This window comes from Triticum aestivum, chromosome 7D (genome assembly GCF_018294505.1).
Source record: "Triticum aestivum cultivar Chinese Spring chromosome 7D, IWGSC CS RefSeq v2.1, whole genome shotgun sequence".
NCBI lineage: Eukaryota > Viridiplantae > Streptophyta > Magnoliopsida > Poales > Poaceae > Triticum > Triticum aestivum.
In genome coordinates this window covers 90,326,979-90,339,101 of record NC_057814.1, presented here as the reverse complement: position 1 = coordinate 90,339,101, position 12,123 = coordinate 90,326,979, and the positions used below count along the sequence as shown (strand labels likewise).

Here is a 12,123-nt window from a genome sequence, read left to right as displayed (position 1 = left end):
CAAAAAAGTTGGTCGAGAAGAAAGCTCAAGAGAAGCAAGAGAAGTGGCAACTACGCAAGGAGGGGACCGACCGCAAGGCCGCCATTGAGGAGAGAAGATCCAAGGCCGAGGAGGACAAAGCCATGGCCAAACTTCTTCAAGGGGAGAACAAGATCATGATGGTGAACCGAAATGAGATGGACGAGGTCACCAAAGAATGGAATGACATGGCAAGGTTGGAGATCTTGGAGAGAAGGAGGCTAGTCGGAATAGGCCATGTGGTGCCAAGGTTCAGTGAGCATAGTGGTTCTGCAAGCGGTGGTGGCAATGGTGGCGGTGAAGATGATGATGGATGCGTCTTTTGGGTTGTGCCAATGATGACGGATGCAACTTTTTTTTGGTTGTGGCGCAAAAATTATGTTTAAATGCCGCCAAAACTGTGTGGTGGTGGCAAGATCATGTTTGAATCCTGGGCATATATGTTTTACTTGTTCAAATTCGCAGTCAGTTCATTTGTGCGCTTTTACGGTTTGAGGGCCGAAATTGGAAGCGCGCGGAACAGAGCCCGGAAACCCGGATATTCTCTTTTACCGCTCGGGTTTGCGGGCTATGTTCCGCCGTAGCCGATTTCGGCCCTTAAAACGCAATTTTCTCGACCCTTATCACGCTTATAATGGTCGCGGTTTTAAGGGGTTTGCTAAGATGCTCTTAGCAGAATTGGACTCTTTCTCAAAAGAGCATCATGATGACGTTTGAATTAGGACCTGGATATCCCCAGAGCGTTTGATCTGGGAAACCCAGCGAACGAATCGTTCAATCTCAGAGTAACCCCAATTGAACATAGAGGCAGTTTGGTTTGTTTTTTAAGATAAGAAACCTACCTGAGTCTTTTTTTATCCTGATAAGTATTACACGTGTGTCACGAAGCAACTTGGACCAAATGCCACATCACCACATATCACACCACGTCACCGCACGCATGCACAGATGACGAAACTGATGATGTCAACACGAATTTTTTGGGTTTTCAGCTTTTAAAATGTTTTATCTCTTAAATTAAAATTCGATTAAAGCCAATTTTCATCAATAAATCCGTCGCGACGAGATCTACAAAACTAGATCCTATATTGATATGTTTTGACGATTTTTTGGGGGGTTAAAAGTTGTCATGCGTATTGCACATAAATTGTCATGGCGTTAACACTGAAGTTGCCATGATATATTTCAACTGCTTTTTCTTCTACGTTGAAAGTAAATTTTGACATGTTACAAAAAGGGAATTAAGAAACTAAGCTTGCCATGACGGATTACTAAAATTTGTCATGATCCATGGAATAATTTTAACATGGTTCAGAATTTAGAAATATCCTTTGTCAATTACTTTAAAAATGCATGGTGAATGTCTCAAATTTGCCATGAAGGAGAAACTGAAATTGCCATGGTGATTCCTAAATACCTAAATAGTTTATCTCGACTATCTCTATTGTCTTAAAATGCGCACATGCCACCTCATCAAAGACCCACCACAACATGCATGATAAAAAGTTTTCCATTATCAATTATTCTCATGCCACCCCATCAAAGACCCACCTTATCAAACATGTCACCTCACCAAAGTTCTCGATTATATTATGCCACTTATATTCCAAAAAAAATCAACTAAACAACAATCAAATACAATATGTAATGTGTACTTCTAGATTTAGTTCTGTATTATTAATTCAACTATTTATGTTCCATACAATCAACTCACTCGAAATATATTGTAATGTATTCCGGCATCAACGCGCGGGGTATTGTCTAGTTACTTAAATTTGCCATGATACATGCACTAAAATTTGTCATGGTTCATACAAAAAATAGTTTCCATGGTCAAAATTCTAGAATTGCCATGATCTATAAACTAAAATTGCCATGATCGACAAACTAAATTTGCCATGATGAATTACTAAAAATTGCCATGATCCATGAATTCAATTAGCCATGGTTAATTACTAAAACTGCCATGGTCAATTTAATAAAATTTGCCGTGAAAAGTAGCTGAAATGCAATGGTAGGTTTAAATCCAGAAGAAAAATATATATGAAACATATCATGGCAACTTTAGTGTAAAAACTATGGCAACTTCAGTGTATCATCATGGCAACTTTAGTGTATAAACTATGGCAACTTCAGTGTATCATCATGGCAACTTTTGGCCCTCAAAAAAGTCGTTGAAATATATCAATATGGGACCTAGTTTTGAAGAGCTCGTCGAGACGAATTTTAATTGGATTTTTTATTTAAAAGATAAAACCTTTTAAGTCTGAAAAAACTAAAAGTTTTTGCTGATGTCATCTATTTGATGTGACAAAATGGATGGTAATAGGGGCGTGTGGACCATATTGCTTCATGCCACACGTGTGGCACTTATCATTTGTTTTTTTTGGAAACACCTGCCTGAGTCAGGCAGGAATATCAGGCGTCAGATTTCTCAAGCCTTAGGCTGAAATTGTTGTGTGAGATGTCTGTGTGGCCTCATCCAAACAGGCCCATAACCTTTGATAGGAGAACACCCAGCGCAAATCCCTTTCACGAGCAACCATATCACTAAACAAACGTACATGAAAAAAAAGTGGCCCACCTTACGCACACAAAAGCCTAGGTCTTAATAACTATCAATTCAAACACAGATTAAAAAGGCAAACTGATAAATTGAAATCTTTTTGGAAATAAAAACAACCACGTAGATATGGATTTGAAAAGTTCATATATATGACATGGCTACTAACAAAAACCATGTAATTTGAATGTCTAGGAAATAGCCACAAACTGTAGCAAACAAAAATGTTCACAATCTTCCAAGTGATTAAACTAGCACATATTCAGAGTATTTATATTTTTTAAAAAGTTTGACATGCTCCAAGACTGTGCTACGGAAAACTATCAATTGGTTATGCTTTCAAAAATGTGCTATGCTTCTAAGATGATTCAAAATTGCATCTTAAGTTTATATGTAAAAACCATTTTAAAATTATCATGTTAACATGTATTTAGTTTCCATGGCAAAGTTGTGATTACATTGCATGTTGTACAATGGGTATTAGTCATAAACAAGTCAAAATTGCCATGCTACCAACAAAAACTAACATAGTTAAACATATAAAAAATCATGGTCTAATTAATAAAAGTGCCAAGGTCTAAAGAAAAATTTATTGTGCTACCACTAAATAAAACTAACATGGTCTAACTAAGAAACTTGCCTTGGTACCTATGATTAAAATTGCACATGAAAATTTTATTTTTTTCTGTGGTCTAATAAGTAAACATGGTGTAACTATTGAAATATCCATAGTACCTATATTTAAGTTGCACATGGGAGAATAAGGAAAAATGCTTTCTTAATAGAATTCAAATTTCAAACAATTTGTAACAAGGACAAGGCAAAATGATAAAATTTGTTCTTTTAAGAAAGGGGATGGAAAAGTTAGGGGATTAATAACTCTTTAAAAGGATGGCAAATTTCGGAATTTTCCATGGACACGTGAGACAAGTGTAACACGTAAACGTTATCGTGTGACAATTACATATTTCCATGACATTTATGTTATTATGGGAATAATATATTATTATTATTCCATGATTTAATCAGAAAAATTGCCATGCTAACAACAATAAAACTAACTTGACTAATTAATAAAAAATTGCCACTATTTTAAAAATAAAATTTCCATGGTACCTACAATAAACGTACCATGGTCTAGTTATTAAAATTCTCATCGACTAGTTGTTAAAATCGCCATGGTACGTAAAAATTGAAGTGCACACGGCAAAATTAAGAAATAATATTCTGTAAAAACATTTGAACTTTTGGAATTTGTAATTGGGACATGGCAAATTTACATAGTTTCAAAATAACAAAGAAGAACCGACATGACAATTTTCGTTAATTGGCTCTACAGATTATTGCATAAGTGGGAAGAAAATTTCGTAATGAATATGTGTCGTGGATATAATCCTCACATTTCTAGGAAGGGGGGGGGGGGGTAGGAATGTAGAGGCAATCGTATTTAGCGAACGGTGTGATTTGGACTATGCTCAAGTATATAGGTTCAGGCCCTCTGCGGTGGAGGTAATACCCAACTCGTGTGGTACACTTAACTCTTGGCGTAAGGTACAAAGTGTGGATGTTCAACCCTCAGTCCGAGGCATCCCTCCTGGCTTATATAGAGTGCGCCAGATAGGGGTACATAATGAGCCGGTATTAATGCTATTCATGGCCTCAGGTGTGGCCAACTATTTCATGGTATTTACTACCGGTGACTGCCGTATTTAACTGGATTATACCACCGTTTGTTGTCATTAAGACATCGTGGTCGTGAGGTATCCTAGGTAGCGATCGACTGTTCCCCTCGTCTTCAACCGAGTATTGGTTAACGATAGTCAACAGGTTCGACATCCGACTGTTGGGACTTAGCGCAATTTTGAGCCACCCTCCTTGTCCTTGATCGGCCGATGGCGAAGCCCCTTGGCCCATTGCCTTTTGGGATGTATCTTATATGAGTCATAAGCCTATGGTGTGCCATTCGTGTTTTTGGGCCTACCCCGTATTTGTAACCCCGACAGTAGCCCCCGAGTTGGTCAAGGTCTCACTGGAGAACGTCCGTGTGCCTCCGCCGAGCAAGATGTCCAACTGCTCGACGGGCTTGAGGTTCAACTGAGAGACATTAGCGGACTCAGTTTGTTCATGCCCGCGGAGGGTGAAAAAGTGAGCAACTAGGAAGAAGACTCGATGATACCCATTTTTCAATCTCTTCTGGAGAGAAGGGCTCGTGGCTCGACTGTGGGTATATCATCAAACTCCGAGTGGTCGTCTGAGGCGTGTGGGGTTGATCGGGTCAAGTGTCACCGGTCAATATCCTTCGAGAGGAATGCCCGCTGGAAGCCTTTCTGCAGAACCAAGTCTGCACAGCTGGATATTCGGTTTCCCCGGGAGGGAATCTGACTCGTGCCAATATCTCAAGAGCTCCTTGCTCTCAAGCAGACCGGATCTGCGATGACCGTCGGTTCACTTGGTTTTCTTCGCGCACTCGGCTAGTCATCATGCCTTGGGCATGGATTGTTCAACCTGGGGTGGACCCTCCCGGTCGATTTACTTTGTAGTTCTCAGCCAACTAGAAAGTGAGCATCAGCCAATTGGAAGGTGGATCATCAACCTGCTGGAAGGTGGATCCTTAGGCTGGTCATAGTGGGGAGTAACTTAGACTAGTAACATGCATATGTTACTAGTCTATGTTACTACCTCTATAGTGCAAAGTATCAAAGATTAGTATCATAGGTGGTCTCATTTTATTGCCATGCATGACATATAGTAACATCACATTTATTATGTTACGGTATCTACCTATGTTACTATAACCATCTCTCTCTTTCTTTAATTGCCTGCCATATAAGCATGTTTGTGAGTTCCAAGTGCATGATACTACTTATGTTACCCCACCATGGCCAGCCTTAGCTGACTAGAAGGTCGGTCGTCAGCAGTTATCATTATAGATCTTCGTGAATCATCACATCTGGATCTTTTGTGTGTCTGACAAGCTTTCGTCTGACCACTCGCGCGGGAAGACTCTTTGGGTTCCGTGCGCCGACTGACAGAAAGCCAGAGTGACGCCTTGCGGTATAGTGTGTTTTAAATGCTGATCGTATGGATTCTCGCGCTGAATTGACGCCACGACCTCCTTTTTTGACGCATGTCATGCGGTTTTCTCGCGGCTGTATAAATACTTGGTCGTACGTGGTTTTTTTGCATGTCCACCACTCATCCCATAGCGCCCGGAGCAGTTCATCTTCTTCCTCCCAAGCCCTTTGGTGGTGAAGTACATTACAAATTCAATAAATAATCAGGGGGGATACTTTAGTTGTGTGCTTGTTTTTAAATACTTCCATATTATATATAAATTCTCCCACAAGGGCCTCTTCAATGCAAAATTTCAGTTAAATCTAGGGTTTCAATACAGTACAATTTTTGTCCTCAATTTTATTTTTTATAACATTATTTTGAGAACATGGCTCTTTTGCGCCCTTATCTGGTGACAGTTCGCTCATTCCCCTGGGGAGGAGCTCCGAGCGACCGTTTTCAACAGTTCGATGGGTGGCAGGCCGGGGCGACCCCCCATTGAGCCCAAAAGGCCGATTTAGTTGTTTTACATATAAAAATGCCATGTTATTAAAAAAATGCCATGTACCAAAAATGACATCTCTTAATAATAAAAAATATCATCTCTTAATATAAAATGCCATCTCTTAAAAATTAGAAAAATGCCATCTCTTAATAAAAATCTCTTAAAAAATGTCATTTTATACAATTTTTTAGAAATATGTCATCTTTTAATAAGCGAAAGACCATCCATTAATATAAAAAATGCCCTCTCTTAATATAAAATGCCATCCCTTGATAATAAAAATGCCATCTTTTAATATTAAAACACCATCTCTTAACTAAATGAAAAATTCCATCTCCTAATAAATAAAAAGTTTCATCTCTTAATTTGAAATATGCCATGTGACGTAGTTCAAAAAAATTATAAACTACCATGTAAAAATTTCCTACAAAAGATGCCATCTGCTGCAAAATGGGGGGCTCCTGGGTGCGACGGCGTGTCAACAGCCACTGCGTTGTGCTGTAGTGTTTTGATCTCTCTAATACGTTCGCTCACATTTACCACACAACGAACACTTTAAAATTGTATGTGGCTCCGATCTGCGCCAAGATTCGCGCAAACGAAACCGATGGCAGATTGAGGGGTCGCTGTGAAATCACACATCGTTGACGGCGCGATTTAGCATTTTTGTTTTTTACATCATTTTCTTCGGAAATGTACTTGGCGACCGTTGGCTAGGAGGGATTTCGCAACACCCCTCCCCCTATCTCCCATAGATTTCGTTTGCACGAATCTTGGCATAGGATCGTGGCCACGTTGGAATCCCAAACTTGTTCACTATAAGGGAAATGCCAGCGAACCACATAGTCAAAGTACTAGATCTTGGCTAGCGGCGCACCCCTTCACAAAGGGTTACCTGGGTTCGAATTCTAGCCCCCCTGCCCCGACCCCTGTGACAATGACATGTACTTAGGATAGGGTCTTAGGCCTAACCTAGACACCCTACCCAAGGACACTACACAAGAGTCCAAGGCTTATAAGGTTCAACAGAAGATATCGACTGAAGTCCTCATGACGTACAATCCACTCGACAGAAGATTCTACTCGGATATCCCAATTCCACTTGACCATAGCTATTTCACCCGACCATACAAGAATCCACTCGGAGTACAGAATACCTAGAGTCACCCCAGGATGGCAACGGTCAGGCATTCCCTCCGTTGTCATAAAGACCATTTAATACGGGCGTTACCAGTAACGTTCAGGACTTAACTCTCATTGAACCCTGTGTAACTGTGGGCTGCGAGGGATCGACGCACTCTATATAAGCCACCCCTCACCTCTGGCACAAGCGTTCGCACCCCCTGTAACTCCTCCAATCAACAGAGCTCCCGCAGCACCGAGATGTCGGGATTTTACCTCCTCCGAGAGGGGCCTGAACTCGTAAATCCGCGTGTACAACTTCACCGTAGCTAGGACTCTGCCCTCTCCTACGTACCCCCATACTCTGCTGTCAGATCCGTTCCCACGACACCCTATTCCCTTTTTTTATCAGATGACATTTTTTATAGGAAAAATCAACATGGTAGTTTACAAACTTTCAAAGTATGTTACATGACATTTTTTAAGAGATGGCATTTTTATTTATTAAGAGATGGCATTTTATTTATTTAAGAGATGGCAGTTTTTGTACTAAGAGATGACATATTTTAATAAATTGAATTTTTTTCTTCTTAAGAGATGGCATTTTTATATTATGAGATGGCATTTTTTATTATATAAGAGATGGCATTTTATATTAAGAGATGGAGTTTTTAATTATAAAGACATGGAATTTTTAATTATTAAGATATGTAATTTTTTATTATTAAGGGATGGCGCTTTTATATTAAGAGATGGAAATATTATTATTAAGAGATGGAATTTTTATTATGAAGAGCTGAAAATTTTATATTAAGAGATGATATTTTTATCCCGAGGAATGACAGTTTTTAAAGTCTTAGCATGACATTTTTTTTATCTGTATAGTTCATACAACTTTTTTAATCATACTCATTTTTATATATTTTTAAAATTAGAGTGATGGAATATTTTTATATAGTAATTTTACATTTTTTTATATGTTAGTTCATGGCAATTTTAAGGTCTTTTTTCTTGATGGCATCTTTTAGAAGGCTGAACTGGGGGTCTGGTCCAAACACAAGGTCACGCAGGAGGCAGGGTCCAAACTAGGGTGAAATGTTCCGTGGGAGGGGGGGGGGGGGGGGGGGTGGCTCCCCCAGCGAACCAATCGTTTGCTAGATTGTCTAAAAAAATCATTTGCTGGAGGCAACCCCCAGCTGACGATCGCCAAATATTAGGGTCTTATTTTCTTTGTGTCTATGCTATTGTTGCGATGCACCCATTATCCAAAGAATAATTATTGGACATTTCTGGAAAAAATTTAACCTAGTGTTGTAATTGCCTAAAGTAAACACTACTGACATATCATCCAATTAATCTTTTTTTATTTCATTTCAATGTTCCAAGAATCTAGCGAACCAAACAGTTCAAAAATGTTGGGAGTAAACAAAATGAGATATTAGAGTATTTTTAACGTGGATCCTCAAAACACACGCAAACGTGTGGAACAAGGTGTTCGAACGATGTAAGTCATCCAACATGGTGCTGCATCGGTCCACAGTGCGTCCACGTGCCCAAATTCCCGCAAACCGGACGCAAATCATGGAAGGTCTGTGGGAGTCTTGACGTCTCTCACTTACGTTACTGGTCGATCAATCCCACCCAAAGCCCTCTTTGAGCGAAAGGGTTGTCGCGCATTCTTACTGGTCAAGCTGCTTCATAACGGACGTGACTCGACAACATTGATGTCGGTAAGAGTGACATGACCGGACGAGTGGGCCGCACCGCTTGAATGATGTCGCCGCCGCTCAGAAGCCTACTTTGGTCGGTGGTCCGTCTGCTCACCTAGCCGTAGCTATTTAAGCACGGCTCCTGGGTCGTTCACATCACGTCTTCTATCCTGGTTCTCCGCGTTGGCGGGTGGCTCTGGATCAACTTATGGGTCTGGATCATGACGCTGGCGCCGTTGCTCTGCGGGGACATCGTTCTCCACGGTGGTCAGATCCTCTATGAGGCCTTGTTCGGTTGACAGGGATTTTGAAAGGGATTGGCAGGGATTAAATCCCTTGCAATTCAAAATCCTTCTCAAACCTTCCCAATCCTTGTGGCAAGGGGATTAACCGAACATGGCCTGAAGGAGATTATCCTCTCCTCCAACAAGGAGTAGCAGCCACAGCCGTCGTCCTTGCGGGTGCCGCCACAACGGGGAAGTACTAGGCACACCTGGAGCTCCTCCTCAAGCGGTCGCTCAAAGACCGCGGTTCGGCGCTAGACCTCACCACATGTGCACCGCGCCAATAAGGTGGAGCTAGCGTCGCCACCTCTCTACCGTGTCTAGGGGGAGCCGGCGTCACCGCCTCTCCGGCGCGTCAAGCAGGAGCCTCCCTCCCCATGACGCAACCACGGCCTCCCTCCCAATCAAACGCCGCATGAAGAAAAACCGACGTAGATGTTGCACGGCCATTACACCCGCATCGACTGGCCGGCATCAGTGCGTCTGGCGCGGTAATGCCGTGAAGGCGTTTGGTGGGTTTCAACAAAACTTCTGCTTGGTATTACAGAACCAAAGTAGCATAGTACTTGTTCCAAAAAAAAAGAGTAGCATAGTACTAGTTCAGAGCGATAATCTGAGACGCACGGAGGAATACAGGCAACTCACAGTTATCTCAACACTAATTAATCTTCTCCCCCCTGATTTTCATGGGGATGGCCCCGCCTCACTCCTAATTTCCAATAAAAAACTGCCACCTATTCCCAGTCCGTTGAATCCGTGAAAACAAGTCAGTTCAGAGAGTCGGAGTACTTCTGAACTTGCACGCACAAAAGAACAAACTAAACCGTAGACACAAGCTAAAGTAAGCGCGGGTATATCCTGAGAGCGGCTTCATGTCCTCGGCGTATGCTTCTCGGACCGCAGGAACTGCTACACCGTCGTCGTCTTGGCATTCACCTCCGCCTCCACTGTGCGCTTCACCGCGGTAAGCTTGGCCTTAGCGCTCTCCAGCTGCACCTGCAGAGCCGCATTCTCCTTGTCCCGCGTCGCCAGCTTCTTCTCCAGCTCTACGAGCTGCACCCGCAGAGCGGCATTATCTTCGTCCCTCGCCGCCAGCTTCTTCTCCAGCTCCAGTGCGTAGCCGAAGGAGAACGACGCGCAGTTCGCGGCCTGCGCATAAAACACAATGTGACCGGATAAATCACATGCAACTGTCAATGAACGATCTGGTCGCAGCATACCCGGATCATTGCTGAGTAGCTCGACGCGACGACATCGGACGGCTTTGCCGCGGCGAACTCACTCTCCCACGACGGCGTGGTGATGCGCTCCAGCATCTTCCTCGAGGCCTCCCAGTCGGCGCTGTCGCCGTCGTGTGTGGCGGGCACGGGCGAGTGCCGTGCCTCCGGGCTGAATCCTGGCGGGGCATCCAAGCCGGACGCGGAGGCCGAGCAGCCATGGGCAGCATGCTGCGTGCTCTGCTCAGAACGGCAAAGGCTGTCTTTTGCAATTGCGGCCTCCTCGTGTTTCCTTTTCTTCAGGGATACCGTCGGTGTGTCGCCGTCCGGCTCAGTTTTCACCTTCGCCGCTGATGAATCCATCTCTGGCTCAAAACACATCGGTAAATTATCTGCTCACTCGATAGTTGATAGGGGAACAATGTTAATGTATCGGGAGTGTCAGAAGCAAGTTTACCTTTGGCACCAGTAGAACGAAGGGCAGGCCCGGGTGGTGGTGGTGAGGCGAGGTTGGAAGAGAAAGCTGCTGAAAGTTTGGTATCAGAGAGGTAAATCCGGAGATTAACCGCGGTGCGGTCACTGCGGTGTGCGTCCAGTAGCTTTGCCACCGCCTTCTTTTGCTGGCTTGTGAGCACTGGATCATCGACGCATACGGGGGAGTACTTGTACTTCGACGGCGGCTCGCCCCAACGCACGGGGCACGGCCATGGCTCCGGCGATGTCAGGAAGAAGAACCTGCCCTTCCACGCCTCGTCCGATGCCGAAAGCCCAGTGAAGAGCTTCTGGTCGCTTTCCTCTACAAAGAGCTTGCGGTCGTCGTTCTTTGCTTGGAAGCCGTACCAACACTTGAGCTTGAATGCGACCGGCGAGAAGAAGTAGCAGAACACGCCCGCCGATGGCTGCACGCCGGCGTCGTGGCAGAGCACCACGAAGCCGACGAGGATGCGCCACCCGCTGGGCGTGAGCTGGCCCGGCGCGAGGCAGAAGTGGGTGAGCACCTCGGAGAAGAAGCTGTGCAGCGGGAAGCGCACCCCGGCCTCCAACGCGTGCGCGTACAGGCACACGGCCCGCTCTGGCGGCGGCATGCAGGCGCGCCGGTCGCCGGCGGGGCGCGCGGTGTAGGCCGTCGGCACGCCGTGCTTTGCGCGCAGGGCGTCGACCGCGTCCTGGGTACGGAGAGACGAGGTGACCCGATAGGCGGCGGTCCTCGAGATGGCAGCCGTGGCGGCGGCGTCGCTCATGTCGACGGCGGTGGATGAGGAGTCCATCCCTAGCTCAGAACACATCAGTAAATTATTATCTGCTCACTCGATAGTCCACACAGGAACCAGGTATGGGGAGTACCTTTCGCGCCAGTAGATAGGCCCGGGCGGTGGTGAGGCGTCGCTGATGTCGAGGGCGTCGGCGAAGTAGAAAGAGAAAGAGAAGATGAGCCACGTGCTCTGCGTGCGTGCTCGCTGCCATACGTGCAGAGGTAGGAGAATGGGAAGGAGATTCGGAGGAAGCAGAGGAGTAAACAATGGTTTCGTGGAAGCGCAGATGAGCCACGGCCGGGTTGTCAGGGCGTCACAGAGAAGTCATGTGTCGTTTGATTGGACTAGACACTGCAGTCTGCTACCGCTGCATGGTTCTTTTCTTTATTCTCGCAGTT

The 12,123-nt window shown here is 44.4% G+C and overlaps 1 protein-coding gene across 2 annotated transcripts; it reads right to left on the bottom strand.

Annotated features, from left to right (window-relative positions):
* Positions 1–9,795: 9,795 nt before the first annotated feature.
* On the bottom strand, positions 9,796–11,810 carry LOC123166637 (uncharacterized). Of its 2 annotated transcripts, none has more exons than XM_044584442.1 (3): positions 10,930–11,810; positions 10,476–10,837; positions 9,796–10,404 (listed from the first exon to the last, which is right to left on the bottom strand). In XM_044584442.1, the coding sequence occupies exons 1-3, from the start codon at positions 11,756–11,758 to the stop codon at positions 10,165–10,167; spliced, it is 1,431 nt and encodes a 476-aa protein (XP_044440377.1). In that variant the 5' UTR covers positions 11,759–11,810; the 3' UTR covers positions 9,796–10,164. The 2 variants fall into 2 exon arrangements, with proteins under 2 accessions (XP_044440377.1, XP_044440378.1); XM_044584443.1 differs by having other exon boundaries at positions 10,110–10,404; positions 10,538–10,837.
* Positions 11,811–12,123: the final 313 nt, after the last annotated feature.